Source organism: Rhinopithecus roxellana, chromosome 11 (genome assembly GCF_007565055.1).
Source record: "Rhinopithecus roxellana isolate Shanxi Qingling chromosome 11, ASM756505v1, whole genome shotgun sequence".
NCBI classification, from domain to species: Eukaryota; Metazoa; Chordata; class Mammalia; order Primates; family Cercopithecidae; genus Rhinopithecus; species Rhinopithecus roxellana.
This window is the reverse complement of record NC_044559.1, coordinates 29,896,593-29,911,076: the sequence shown is the minus strand read 5'-3', so window position 1 is coordinate 29,911,076 and position 14,484 is coordinate 29,896,593. Positions and strand designations below refer to the sequence as shown.

Genomic DNA, 14,484 nt, shown 5'->3' with positions numbered 1-14,484 from the left:
AGCTCTCTTCACTTCAGGTTCCTCATTTGTAAACACGGGAAGGACCTACAACACAATTTGTTGTGATAATTACATAAGGTTATACTTGTAAAGGTGCTTGGCCAAATAATCATCGACTGAACTTTTGTTACTAGGTCTGGATGATGTTATTAGGAACTATCGGAGATACTGAGGTCAAGGGCAAGTAAATGATCCTTCTGGTTACCCAGTCAGCATTTGCACATGAAATTATATTTTTCTTGGTTGTTTTTTCTTTTTAATTCAAATATTTGTCTGAATTAAAAGGACATATATTTTAAATTTTAATATTAAAATCTAGTTAAAGAAAAAAGTAATATTCAAAACCACTCAGTTTGATTTATCAACATATAATTTTAATCTTTGAGAATTTTTAATATTTTAATTTATCCTTTTATACCACATAAAACCTGTAGGTCAGGCGCGGTGGCTCATGCCTGTAATCCTAGGTCTTTGGGAGGCCGAAGTGGGCAGATTGCCTGAGCTCAGGAGTTTGAGACCAACCTGGGCAACGTGGTGAAACCCCGTCTCTACTAAAATACAAAAGAAATTAGCTGGGCGTGGTAACATGTGCCTGTTGTCCCAGCTACTCAGGTGGCTGAGGCAAGAGAATTGCTTGAACCTAGGAGGCGGAGGTTGCAGTGAGCCGAGATCGCTCCATTGCACTCCACCCTGGGCGACAGAGTGAGACTCCTTAAAAAACAAAACAAAACAAAAAAACCTGTAAAGAATTTATAATATGTTGATTCATCTATTATACCACATAAAACCTATAAAAGATATCATTTGGGAAAAGATTTATTTATGATTTTCTTTTTTTTTTTTTTTTAAGAGACAGGATCTCACTGTGTTGCCCAGGCTGAAGTGCAGTTGGTTATTTGTGAGTGTTATGATCACTGTGCATTATATCCTTGAATCCCTGGGCTCAAGTGATTCTCCTGCCTCAGCTTCCTGAGTAGCTGGAACTACAGTCACGCTCTGGTGCCTAGTTTCTATTAATATATGTGTATTTCTTAATTGCTTTACCTACAACTGGAGACAAAGGAACTATAGGTGTCCTGTTTTTTTATTCTGGTGGTAGAGCTTCTTGTTCATACAGGAGCAGATCTCTTGTTTTGATAAATTAGCTATATTGGGGTACTGTAATCCATAGCATACTTTGTGCTTGTTACACTGACGTATAAAAATACTATATGCAAGAGTCTGAAGAAATACACAATACCCAGCAGAGTGTCTGGAATGGAGTAGAAGCCCAGTGAACATGTTTTGAATGAATGAGCAGCTGAGTTGACTACTTTTAAAAAACAGCTGGAGAGAGAATTCAGTTGTTGCCAAATTGAAAGCTACTTGGGAAGAAAATAGTGTTCTTGAAACTTGTGACATGAAGCAAAAAGGAAAATTCAAATGATGTCATAAGCTTTTGCCAGTTGTTCTACTATAATAAGTAAAAGCTGCTTTCAATTTCCTGAGTGAGAGTGTTGAGCAATTTACGTACAACGAGTTAAGCACATTTTAGTGAGTGCAAAGCTCGTGTGATAGGAACAACTTTGCTGTGAGTGCCATTTGTCTTTCGCTTTTGTATTTTAGGTCTGTTTTTCCCATTAAAACTGAAGAGCATCAAGTTTTATGACCTTCTGGTAATCACTTGACAAGTGAACAATAGTACCTTTTGATGGCTAGTCTAAACAAGGAAAGTTTGTATTTTCACTGTGGTCATTCATTTGATATGCCAAATAATTTTAGGTAACTGCCTGTATGATTAGAAAGCAGTTGATTTTCATCTAGTCAGTAGTAGTAAATTATAAAAGTAAAACATATATTACATATGGTTATTTATCCAGAGTATAATTCTGCCTTAAGAATATGTAAAAATAGGGAATATATTTGTATAGGTCTCTAAATTTTTTTTATGTATATATAATATATATATGTTTGTTGGCTCTTATGTGACATTTATTCCAGAACTAGCTCAAAAATTTATAGTGGCTTTCATATTACTTTTTCATGGAGTGTGGAAGAATGCAATTCTTCTATTCAAGCAGTCTATAATCATTTAATTTGGAGCATGTTCCATTCACTGTGCTAGATACTAGGGATGCATAGATGAATAAGACATGTTTGGTTCTTGTATATTTTAGCCAACAAATAAAATTTAAAATAATAAATGTCTTTTCTTTTCTTTTCTTTTTTTTTTTTTTGAGGCAGGGTCTCCCTCTATCGCCCAGGCTGGAGTGCAGTGGCGCGATCTTGGCTCACTGCAAACTCCGCCCCCTGGGTTCACACCATTCTCCTGCCTCAGCCTCCCCAGCAGCTGGGATTACAGGCGCCCGCCACAACGCCCAGCTAATTTGTTTGTATTTTCAGTAGAGACGGGGTTTCACCATGTTAACCAAGATGGTCTTGGTCTCCTGACCTCATGATCCGCCCGCCTCGGCCTCCCAAAGTGCTGGAATTACAGGCGTGAGCCACCGCGCCCAGCCTATGTGTCTTTTCATAGCATTGCATTGATGTTAAAATGTTAAAAATTATTAGAAATACATGTACCTGACAAGATGTGGGCATATTCAGACTTGCTTTAAATCAATTGGTCTGGTAAGTTATGCAAGCAGTACGTGTAACCATTATCAATATGTTTATGTTAATATAGTCATTCTTAAAAATCAAATAGCTAATAACATATTCCATTTTTATTACTTTGACCAGATGGCATTAAAAACAAATTTTGTCTTTATTGTGGTTTCCTGCTAATTTTGATTTCTTGGTTTTGTGGTATTTTCTATTTATCTCTAATTTATGTTATTTGGATTTTTGGAAGACATCCAATTTTTGAAGGTTAATTTGAATGATTTTGCCTAGTTTAGTGTAGTTTCAGTGATACCTAGTTTTGTTCTCCATATTTCTTGGTATGTATGCCTTGCTCCTTACAAATGGTATATGCTGGAAGTTTTTCTGCAGGAAGCTAGTGCTTGGAGGACTTGGATGTTCCCAAGAAGGTCTAACAAGAAGGGGACAGGTTTTTACTTCAGCATTATTGGGTCTTCCTTATGGTGACTGCTTCCCTCTGTTTATGGAATCTCTCCATGACCAGATGACTTAATTCTGTAGAGTATCCAGGGGCTGTGAAGAGACATGGGAGAAAGAAACGATTGTGAATATTCATTTACTCATTGATGAATTACTCCCATTCACAAATGAATGGATGTATTTATTCATTGAATTCACGAGTAGTTGAATGCATGTAGATATTTAAGTAGCAAATATTTGAGTCTCTGCTTTGTGCCAGGCGTTATTTTGGACTGAAGATGTAGCATAGGGAACAAGATAAAGTTTTTGCCCTCAGGGAGACTATGTGCTAGAGAGGAAGATAAATAATAAATATGCAATATAGTGCCAGAGTAACGTGTGCTAGATATGTGAAGGGATAGAGTGAGGGACGGTGTGGTGGAAGATGAGAATAGATGAGGATATCAGGAAGAGGCTCAGGTAAGGGAAGCTCTTCGACAGACACCTCTCTAGAGAGCATGCACTTTGTGCATAGCTGAGGGAAGTACATTTCAGGTAGATGGGAGAGCACCTGATGTTTTCAAAAAACATCCGGGACCCTGACGAGGCAGGAACACAAGTCATGGTGGCATCTGTCTTCTTGATGATTTCTGTTGCTTGTGAAAGTTTTTTTAAAAAAAATCCCTACCTATGCTTTTTGCCATTTGTTAGCTGAATTTTTCAGTGTTGTAAAATTGTGTATTTTGTTGTAGACTTACTCTTTTCTTGTTACCTAAGCAACTATTTGTCACCTTATTTTAGTGTTATTTTAGTTAAGCTGAGACTCTTCTTGTTGGTATCTGGATTTTATTGCTTTCTTGTTGAGTTCTGATTAATGGTGTTGTTAAGTCCTTGGTATAATGAAGGGGAACCATAGATTGGAAAAGGTTTTGAGGTTCTGATGGTAATGTAACAATTTTGGATCTCAGTATGTAAAAGAGGTGGACTAGATAATTGCTAAGATATATCTTAGCTATCAAATTGTGTGCTTTCACTGATTTTAGGAAAAATCCCCAGGTGGAACGGTACAGTTTTTTCTTCTTTTTATTTCATTTTTTAAAATTAATTTTTTAAGTTTATAGTGTAGTAAAGTGCATAAATCTTAGGTGTGTAGCTTGTTGATTTTTTTTTTTTTTTTTGAGGCACAGTCTCGCTCTGTTGCCCAGGCTGGAGCACAGTGGCATGATCTCAGCTCACTGCAACCTCTGCCTCCTGAGTTCAGGCAGTTCTCGTACTTCAGCCTCCCAGGAAGCTGGGATTCCAGGCGTGTACTACCATGCCCAGCTAATTTTTGTATTTTTAGTGGACACGGGATTTTGCCGTGTTGACCAGGCTGGTCTCGAACTCCTGGCCTCAAGCAGTCTGCCTGCCTTGGCCTCCCAAAGTGCTGGGATTACGGGTATGAGCCAACACGCCTGGCCAAATTTTTACTTAAGTATATGCTCTTATAGTCACTGCTCAGATTAAGGGAGAACATTTTCAGCTTTCATGCTAGAAGGCTCCCTCATGGCCCTTCCCAGTCAGTATTTTCCTACCCAGAGGTTAACTACCCTTCTATCACTGTAGATTAATTCTGCCTGTCCTTTAGCTTCATATAAATTTATCATACAGCATACACTCTCCTGTCTTACTTAACATTCTGTGTGAAGTCCATGTGGCATGTAGCAGCAGTTTTCTTTCAGTGCTATATAGTATTGCATTGTGTGGATACAGCATTATTTATTAATCTATTATTGCTGGGCATATGTGTTGTTGACAGCTTTTGCCTGTTATGAATAAAGTTGCCGTGAACATTCTTGTACGTATCTTCTGATGGACATAACACTAATTTGTCTTAGATATATACCTGGGAGTTACACTGCTCAGCCATGGGGTAAACATCTTCAGCATTTATAGAAATGTGGCCAGTTTTCCAGAGTGCTTGTACCATATAAACATGCTCGTTGTCCCACATCCTCATCAATATCAGCATTGCCTGATGCTTTAGTTTTAGCCTTTCTGGTGGGTGGATGGTAGTATTGGGGTTTTAATTTGCTATTTGCTGATGTCTAAATAGGGAACTTTTTATGTATTTATTGGCCATTTGAATACGTTCTGTTTTGTTAAGTCTTTAAGAGTTTGCCCCCCTACCTTTTTAGTTGGGTTCTTGTGTTTTTTCCTTATTGACTGAGACAGTTCTCTGTACTCTCTGATATGAGTCTTTTGAGAGAGAGATATATATTTTACTAAATATCTTTTCCCAACCTGGAAATAACTATACTCCATACCTAGGAAAATATTATTTTGGAAGAATCTAATATTGAAAGCCTTTGAGTTTTGGTACATTTCTAAACACTCAGCTTGCAGATCAAGAATGTCAGCAACTGATTTAAAGATTTCTCTTGTATAAAATTTCGGCCTCAGTGTTTACTTTCAAAAACTAGAAGGTGTTTTTTCTCTTAAACATACTTGTAAAATTATTTCCATACTTCTTATGAGATGTTTTAGTATTTTGTGCTGGTATTTATTTAATGTAATTAACACACAGGCCTTAGGTCATTAGGGTCCTATGGCAAATTATCTTCCTGTTAGGGGAGCAAAGGATTCTGAAATCAGCACAGAACGCCACCAGCACCAGAGTCTTTCTTTGGTGGGTGTTCTGTTTGATGACTTTGCCAAGAACCTGTTCTTCTTTGTGTTTTTATATGAACTGTGTTATGGTGATTTTGTTTGCTGCTGATAATGTTGAAAAGCAACACAATTTTTAAAGATTCCATTCTTTTTGAGTATAGCTCTTTAAGATAAAGAATTGTTATACTCTTATCTGGATTTTATAGATTCATATTGCAAACTTAACAGTTTAATTTTAGAAACAAACTAGGCTTGAAGGTAGTAAATAAATGACATTTTAACAAGTTTATATGGATATCATTGGTGTTAATAAATATAGAGCCACCATTTCTACTATTTATAAAATATATGATGATTATTATAGTGGACATAAGAGGTAGATATTAGTGAATAACATAACTACAACCCAAATCCCTGTTGCTGTTAGAAATTAGGGAGAAAGCTGCAAAAAATAGTAAAAGGATATTTATTGAAGTAGCTCATTAATTAGGATATGTGTTAGCAAACTTTGAAATCAACATTTAGAGCAAAACATTTATAACTAGCTCTCTATATTAGTGTTTTATAGGCTTTTGTGATTCTGGGCAGATACTAGAATTTTTCAAGAGACATTTTATTATAGTACATCTGTGGCATTGCTTTGAGCATTTGCCCATAATATCACCAGGAATATTATTGGGTAGGGACCAGAACTCTTAAACGGGGGAAAAAGAGGGTGAATAATTCATTGATAGTTAGTTTGGATTTTCTGCCATTTTTGAGAGCGCCACACTGAGTGTTTTCAGTGAGCAATTCTAGTAAGTAGAGATTGAGGAAAACAAGTTAGAGCTGGTAGGGACCAGTGTTGCCTAAAATGAGCTTTGTGGAAAATGGATTCTGTGGAATGTTAATAGATATTATATGAGATTAAAAACAAAAATCTCTAGGCATGTAACTTTGGGAAGCACTTGACTGAGGCTGAAGTAGAAGAGTTTTTTGTTCTATAAATACAGGAATGTGCAGAGCCTTTAATATATCAGTGTAGCCTCCAATTCACTAAGGTAAGGAGGAAGGGAAGGTGAGGCCGATATATCGTAAGAGCATTTCCCAAACGTACGTGGCCATGGAATCGTTTTTTAGAGAGTGTCTTAGGAGCCTGCCATACCACAGGATACCACCTGGGGAAGGTGGGTTGGCTGAAATCCTTTTACACATCAAAAACCAAGGCCCAGCTGGGCACGGTGTCTCACGCCTGTAATCCCAGCACTTTGGGAGGCTGAGGTGGGTGGATCACCTGAGGTCAGGAGTTCGTGATCAGCCTGGCCAACATGGTGAAACCCCATCTCTACTAAAAATACAAAAATTAGCCGGGTGTGGTGGCAGGCGCCTGTGATCCCAGCTACTCGGGAGGCTGAGGCAGGAGAATCGCTTGAACCTGAGAGGTGGAAGTTGCAGCGAGCCGAGGTCACGCCATTACACTCCAGCCCGGGGGACAAGAATGAGACTTCGTCTCAAAAACAGCAACAACAAAAAACAAACAAACCCCAACCCCAAGGCCTAAATAACTAAAGTGGGTAGACCTAGTAAGATTCTAATCCTCGGGCAAAAAAGGAGATGTAATGCTTCAGAAGACAAAGGTTTAACTATGTTAGAGTGTAAATAAGATTTTTGTTGTCTTTTTTTTTCTGAGATGGAGTCTCGCTCTGTCGCCCAGGCTGGAGTGCAGTGGCTCGATCTCGACTCACTGCAAGCTCCACCTTCTGGGTTCACTCCATTCTCCTGCCTCAGCCTCCCGAGTAGCTGGGACTACAGGCACCACGCCTGGCTAATTTTTTGTATTTTTTAGTAGAGATGGGGTTTCACTGTGTTAGCCAAGATGGTCTTGATCTCCTGACCTCATGCGGCCTGCCTTGGCCTCCCAAAGTACTGGGATTACAGGCGTGAGCCACCGCGTCTGGCCTTGTTGTCATCTTTTAAGATATTTTGAAGCTTAATGTCTAAGGTGCCAAGTGTAATCAGAAGAGGTAGCACAAACAGCCCTTTCAGGTACATTGCTTACAACTGGGACAGAGAATAGCTATAAAAAACGAATTTAGGGAATTACCTGAATCTGCCCTTTTTACTCCCCACTAATAGGTTAAATAAAATCTTCTCAAACCTTAGTTTCTACTCCTTGTTAAATACAGATTTAATTCTCATTTTTTTTTTTTTTTTTTTTTTGAGACGGAGTCTCGCTCTGTCACCCAGGCTGGAGTGCTGTGGCCGGATCTCAGCTCACTGCAAGCTCCGCCTCCCGGGTTTACGCCATTCTCCTGCCTCAGCCTCCCGAGTAGCTGGGACTACAGGCGCCGCCACCTCGCCCGGCTAGTTTTTTGTAGTTTTTTAAGTAGAGATGGAGTTTCACCGTGTTAGCCAGGATGGTCTCGATCTCCTGACCTCGTGATCCGCCCGTCTCGGCCTCCCAAAGTGCTGGGATTACAGGCTTGAGCCACCGCGCCCGGCCAATTCTCATTCTTTTGGTGACTTTTTAAATGGGCACTAGCTGTGTCTTTTGGCTGCTTTGAAGGTTTTATTTGTCTGCAATGAAATGTGAAACAATAAAACTTTTTTCTTTTGTGCAGTCAAATTAATTTCTTAGCGTTGTAGATTTATCAGAGACATTCTTGACATAAAACCTAGTTTTGCACTGCCTTAGAACTACCAGTTATTTATAGTGTAAATGTGTGCCAGTAATTGAACAGGGATGGGAAGGGAGTCTAAAATGTTATTTGCGTTAACATAATTTAGAGTCGTAACTGAGTTAAGGCTTCCAAATTCCTAATAGAAGAACTTAGTATTTTATATTGAGGTGTAATTTAGATTGATAATTGCAAAATTTTTAAATAAAGGTTTTATTAGATTATAACCTAAAATAATCAGCCGTGTCCCCTGATAAATTATAGTACAGTAGGTGGAAGTAGAGTACAATAAGTGAAAGGCCCAGGAAATACAACTGGAAGTATATATTGTTAGTGTGAAGAAATTTTGGATAATTGATATGACTAGTTATAAGATTTGGAATTTCACTTTGGCAAATAGAGACACACCTCAGTGATGTTCCTTGGGTTAGGAAAAAAACTGTGATTTATCTTTGTAAAATTTGCCTTTTAGTGTTGAGTGTTTCCTTTTTCTTTAAAAGATAGGAATTTAACCATGGTTACTTATTAAACAGATAAGGCATTTCAGGAACAAAGTGGCTTGAATTATCTGTTGAATAGTTTATATTACAAAGAGAAAATAATAATTATTTTTCTGGGACCTTTTTTTTTTTTTTAAACTCACCAAAAAGGAAGTCATTACATCCAAATTGCTAGGATCTTTTGACAAAATTAGCAGCGTATTTTCTTTGGTCCTTATTCCCACCAATCCTGTACTTAGAAAAAGAACTTACTGATTGTAACGAATAGGAGGTCTAACTACAATTTTGTGCACTTGGAAAATGGTTTAGAAAATGTTGGTAAGCATTTAGTGCTTCTTCGGAGGGAATGAGAAAGGATTATGTTATGAGTCAAGCTACGGATGATGAATAGAACAATGGTACTAGGCTTGGTAAGTGAGAATACTTCAAGAAAAGCAAGGTCAGTAAGAAGCTGTGGAGCATGAGCACTGTCTGTGTGTGTCCTTTTTCTTTTTAGAGGCCTAAAGGATTTCAAAAATGATACTGATGCCTTTTATGCCTGGATTCTAAATATAGACCATAATTCTTACATTTTTTTTAAAAAATTCAAGACCTGACAGAATAATTGGCATTTAGAATTTTTATAAATTTTATCAAGTGAATCAAATTAATAGTGTTATTAATATTGTTACGAACAGGAATCTTAGCTGTTAAGTTTAAAAAGCCAAATATGCAAGTTATTCCTTTATTCAACTATGTTAAATCAAGAGACTTCCTAAAAGTAATCTTTAAAAGTGGGTACATAGGGAGATAAAGAATATGGCTATGTTAACCTCTGATTGTTATTAGAATGATAAAATTGCATGCCCATCTGCAGAATCAGATATTTTGTAAAACATACTATATTTTTTATTTTTTCAATATTACGCCTAAATATTTTGAAAAGGATCTTTTTCTTAACTACTAACTTTACCCATTATTTATTATTAAGTAGTCCTATTAATATAGTCATATCAGACAAGTGATATTAAAGTGTCCTACCATCTGTGTGCGGCCATAGTCTTTTTTTTTTTTAATAGACTTTACTTTTTTAGTAGTTTTAGGTTCATAGCAAAATTGAGCCACAGTCCTTTTTAATACTGATCAGACATCATGATAGTGATTGTTAAGGAATCTATTTCTACTTTCAATTGCAGTGTATATAGAAAAAGTATTTTGCAGTCTCATTTTTTATAATTGTTTTTTCAAAGTATTACCATTTCTACTGAATATAATATGTACTGTTTCATTATGAAAGAATTTACTAAGTAATGTTTTTTCAAAGTATTACCATTTCTACTGAATGTAATATGTACAGTTTCATTATGAAAGAATTTACTAAGTAATTAACTGAAGTGAAACATGAAAAAACAATGGGTTTTACTGATACACTAATAGAGAGATGGCATTTTTTGAAATCTTTTTCATGTCATGGGAATAGGAGTGTCAATGTGTGTCTTGTGATTTGTTATTCTGTTTTTACTGCTTTAGGTTTGAAAACTTTTACTTATGTATTTCACATTTTGGCGGCTTCAAGCAGGGTGAGAATTTTTTAGGTCTGTTTTGAAAAAGCTGTGACACAAATGTTGGACACATGCCAAAAATGTGTATAAATTGTTGGAGCTTCAAGGAGACATTAGTTTTTGTAGACAGCATTTATATGCTTGTCTTCATTGCTATTTAAAGTAACTTCCATCCTAATTAATGCATCAATTACTACTGAACATGACTTGCTTATAAATTCAAAAGTATGTGTATAACGTTAACATTCACTTTTGGGGAAAAGCGTAGAACCCTTCAGTATCAAATTTCTGATTTTAAAATCAAAATTTACCATGCCTCATTTTTCTCCACTGTTAAAACTGGCTAGGCTTTGAACTGGCACTTTTTATTCTTGGGAGGAAGGGTAGAGATTGTCTCAGGTTGGGCTACAATGAAAGAATCCAAGACCACAAAGCTTACATTTTAAATTTCAATAAAATTAGTTGCTTCATGTCAGCATTAAGAAATCTTAAAATTTTGGTATACTTTGCACTTTCAGAAAGTTACCTTAAGAGTTAATGTAATCAAACTGCATATTGATATATAAATTAAGAAAAACTTACTGTTTGCCTTTTGGTTTTTTTTCTTTTCTCTCCTTTTTTTTTTTTTTTTTGCTTCCTACTGAAGCGTTTACATTTTGATATACTGTCAACTAGGGCCTAAATGATACTATTTAATTGAATGGCTTTGGTATACATTAGTGATGTTCTAAGAATATATTTAGTGTTTTTGGTGGGAGTGTGTGATTTCTTTTTAAAACTTTGTTATAGAAAACCTTAAACATTTACAAAGTAGGTAGAATCAGGTGATGAACCCTAATCTCTTGTCCTCACTTATTTAATATCATGTCTAGTTGTTTTGTTTTTTATTTTTGGGATGGAGTCTCGCCCTTTTTGCCCAGGCTGGAGTGCAGTGGCGCGATCTTGGCTCACTGCAACCTCCACCTACCAGGTTCTAGCAATTCTCCCGCCTCAGCCTCCCAAGTAGCTGGAATTATAGGCGCCCGCTACCACACACAGCTAATTTTTGTATTTTTAGCAGAGACAGGGTTTCACCATGTTGGCCAGGCTCGTGTCGAGCTCCTGACCTCCCTCAGGTGATCCACCCGCCTTGGCCTCCCAAAGTGCTGGGATTACAGGCATGGGCCACCCCACCCAGCTAGTCTTTTTATTTTATACTACTACATTTTACTTTTCTCCCTACTTCTCCAATGATCATGAAGGGAATCCCAGATATCTTATAATTTCATTGATAAATATTTCAATGTGTAACTCTAAAAGAGAATACAAGTTATTTGTATTCCCTGTGAGTACTAGCTTTGTTGTGGAGAGGAAGTTCATGAGTGCTTGGAAACAGGCCTGTCATTGTGTTTTATTGTAGTTAATTTGCATTTAGAAAGATCAAGAGTGTGTATTATTTGGGTGTTATTACAGTAAATCTCAAAGGATTTGAAATGTTGAATCTGTAAATAACATCTCTGAAAACATTATGAATTACCATCATGTGTATGCATGAAGTTATGTGACAGTCCTCATTTCAGAGGTATCCTACAATTTGCTTTGTCATTTGTTTCTGTCCCCCTCTATAATCTGTTTGTTTAAATGCTGATCATATAGCATTTAGTTTCAGGTGATATTCTATATTCCTCTATGTGTGTCATAAAAAGAAAGAGAAAGGTGAGAGAGAAGGGAGAAAGGGAGAGAGGAGGAAGGAAGGAAGGAAGGAAGGGGATATGGGACTGAGAAAAGAGAAAGATCAGAGCAGGGTAAAGACCACAGATGAAATGCCAGATTGTGGAGCTAAAACCTCACCTTCTCATTCTCACTCACCTGACCTCTCTCTTGGTCTTTCCTCTCCCCTTTTCTTGGTCTCCTCATTGGTTTATATCTTCTTCTCTTGGCATTTATTGAACTTTGCCTGTCAAATTTAGGGTCAGGAAGATTGCTGATTTTTTTCCTTAAAAGGTGTTTTTATTATGTAGGAGTTGTGAGATAAAATTTAAACAAACTATTTTAGGACTGATTTGTTGTGCTTTATGTGCTTTTATACAGAGTTTTAAGAAAGTTTATTGAAAGGAATTCAAGTAGTCAGGTGCCTCCTATGGACTAGGTTGAACCTTTCTATTCTCTGGATGAATTTTATGGACACATGAATTTTCTATAATCTTTGGGTTCACTTTAAGTGGATTTACTGGAAAATTGTATAGTAATTTTTTCTTTTTCTCTGTGTTTGTTTTTGCTGTCTATTTACTGGATGAAATGGATTCTGTTCAAATTTGACTCTGCAGTTCACAAGATTCCTTTGCAGTTCACCCTTGGAGGTAAGAGTTACTCACTGACCTTAATATTAGAATTGGTAATTGAACACCATATTGACATCTTTCATTAGGCATTTATTTGACAATTTAGGAGTGCTCATTTTGGTGTGACACATATATTCTTCAATAACAGTAATGGAGTGAGTTACTGCAGGCTTTTTTTTTTTTTTTTGGATAAAAGTTTCTAGAAGTTATATCAGTAGCAGTTCACCTTCATGACAGGTTATTGCCTCTTTTTAAGTATATTTTCTTTCTCAATAAGTAGAGAGAAATCAGTCCTTTATTTTAAAGAGCCTTGTTGTATCGTCATTACTCCTGTTTATTTAACAGCAGCCTTATGTTCTATAGATTGCCATGGTATTAAAAGAAAGCTGGAACAATCAGAGGCAAAGGCTGTCTTCAAGGAAGTTTCAGTTAGAGAGAGCACTTTAAAATCCATGAATTGACAAGAGAAGAGCAAAATTATTGAGCTGCTATTATAACAAGGCAATATTCTGGGTTCTTCATTCACCTTTTCATTTAATCCTCATCATGGTTTTCAATGTAAAACTGAGAATCCAGTGATAAAATTGTGAGATAAAGAAAAAACTATTAGATATTTGGAGAACTAGATATCATTATGAGCTGCAATTGCAGAAAAACTTGTAGATGATCATCGAGACTTGGAAAAGAAAGTAGAGAAAGGGTGGAAGCAGAGTTATGTGAAGAGGTAGTGGGACTTAGAACCAAAGCCAGGTAAGAGCTTGCCTTCACTTCCTAACCATATGACATTGGGTAAATCATAACTGCCCTGAGCCTCATTTTTCTTATCTTTTAAATGCAAATAATAATTCCTACCTCTCAGATGAGGTGATGGAAATGGGAGCGGTTATAAACTATGCTAGTTACATCATGGCACTATTTTGTGTTCTCCTCTTAGGCTTCAGCTCCACGCGATGAGACTCTGTTTCTTGCCTTGCACTTGTCCTTCCCTTTGTGCCTATTGTTTATTTCATTTTATGCTTTTCCCATTCCCAACTTGTTCAAATCATATTCCTCTTTAGGGTTGAGCCTCAATACCGTGTCCTTTCTGAGACCATTTCTGCTTTTATAACGTTTTGTTTATTTGATTATTGAGACTATTATGCTGATAATGTGGTGTGGCCCACAGTGGCACATTGAAAACGTGTGGTAGCCAGCTTGAGTGGTTACCAGGAGAAATGGACCAGACCGGTGGGGGTAGTCCCATCCAGGCTTGGTCACATTGTCTAAGTATCCAGGATCAACGGGGAAGCAGAATGGTATAGTGGAAAGAGCCTAGGCTTTGAAATGAGAGAGGCCTGAGTAGCCCATGGGCAAGTCATTGACTCCTGAGCCCTTTTTCCTCATCTAAAAATGGAGATAATAATACTTACAGGGATATTAAAATTAAATGAGATGATCTGTGGCAAACACTGAGCACGGTGTCTGGCAGATAGAATTTTAATTAAGAGTTAGGTGTAAAGCGAAAACCAAACCATAAAAAAGTTGAAGACAATGTAAGTTTTATAGCCTGCTCTATAGTTATGGAAGCACTTTCTCACTTCAAAAGCAATGGAAAGTATCAAAAAACAAAGAGTGAAAAAATTAATTTGATTATGTAAAGACTCATAATTTTGTACATGAAAACAAATGTAGCTAAAAGGTAACTTGGGTAAAGTATGATGAAAAGGTTATACTTAATGTAAGCAATATGAATTTCTTTTTCATAAAATTTGGTTGGATTTTTATCAGGTAATTGATAAGATAAAATACAAATGGT

The 14,484-nt window shown here is 36.7% G+C and overlaps 1 protein-coding gene across 10 annotated transcripts in view; it reads left to right on the top strand.

Annotated features, from left to right (window-relative positions):
• Positions 1-14,484, top strand: part of ATE1 (arginyltransferase 1) — a 183,558-nt gene that overhangs the window by 47,655 nt on the left and 121,419 nt on the right. For 9 of the 10 annotated variants that reach the window (XM_030940843.1, XM_030940839.1, XM_030940844.1 and 6 more), the window contains one exon: positions 12,675-12,707. The exons of the other annotated variant lie outside the window; for it this stretch is intronic. In XM_030940843.1, coding sequence (XP_030796703.1) covers positions 12,675-12,707 — 33 coding nt within the window. The remainder of the gene's footprint in view (positions 1-12,674; positions 12,708-14,484) is intronic. 10 annotated transcript variants of the gene reach the window in all.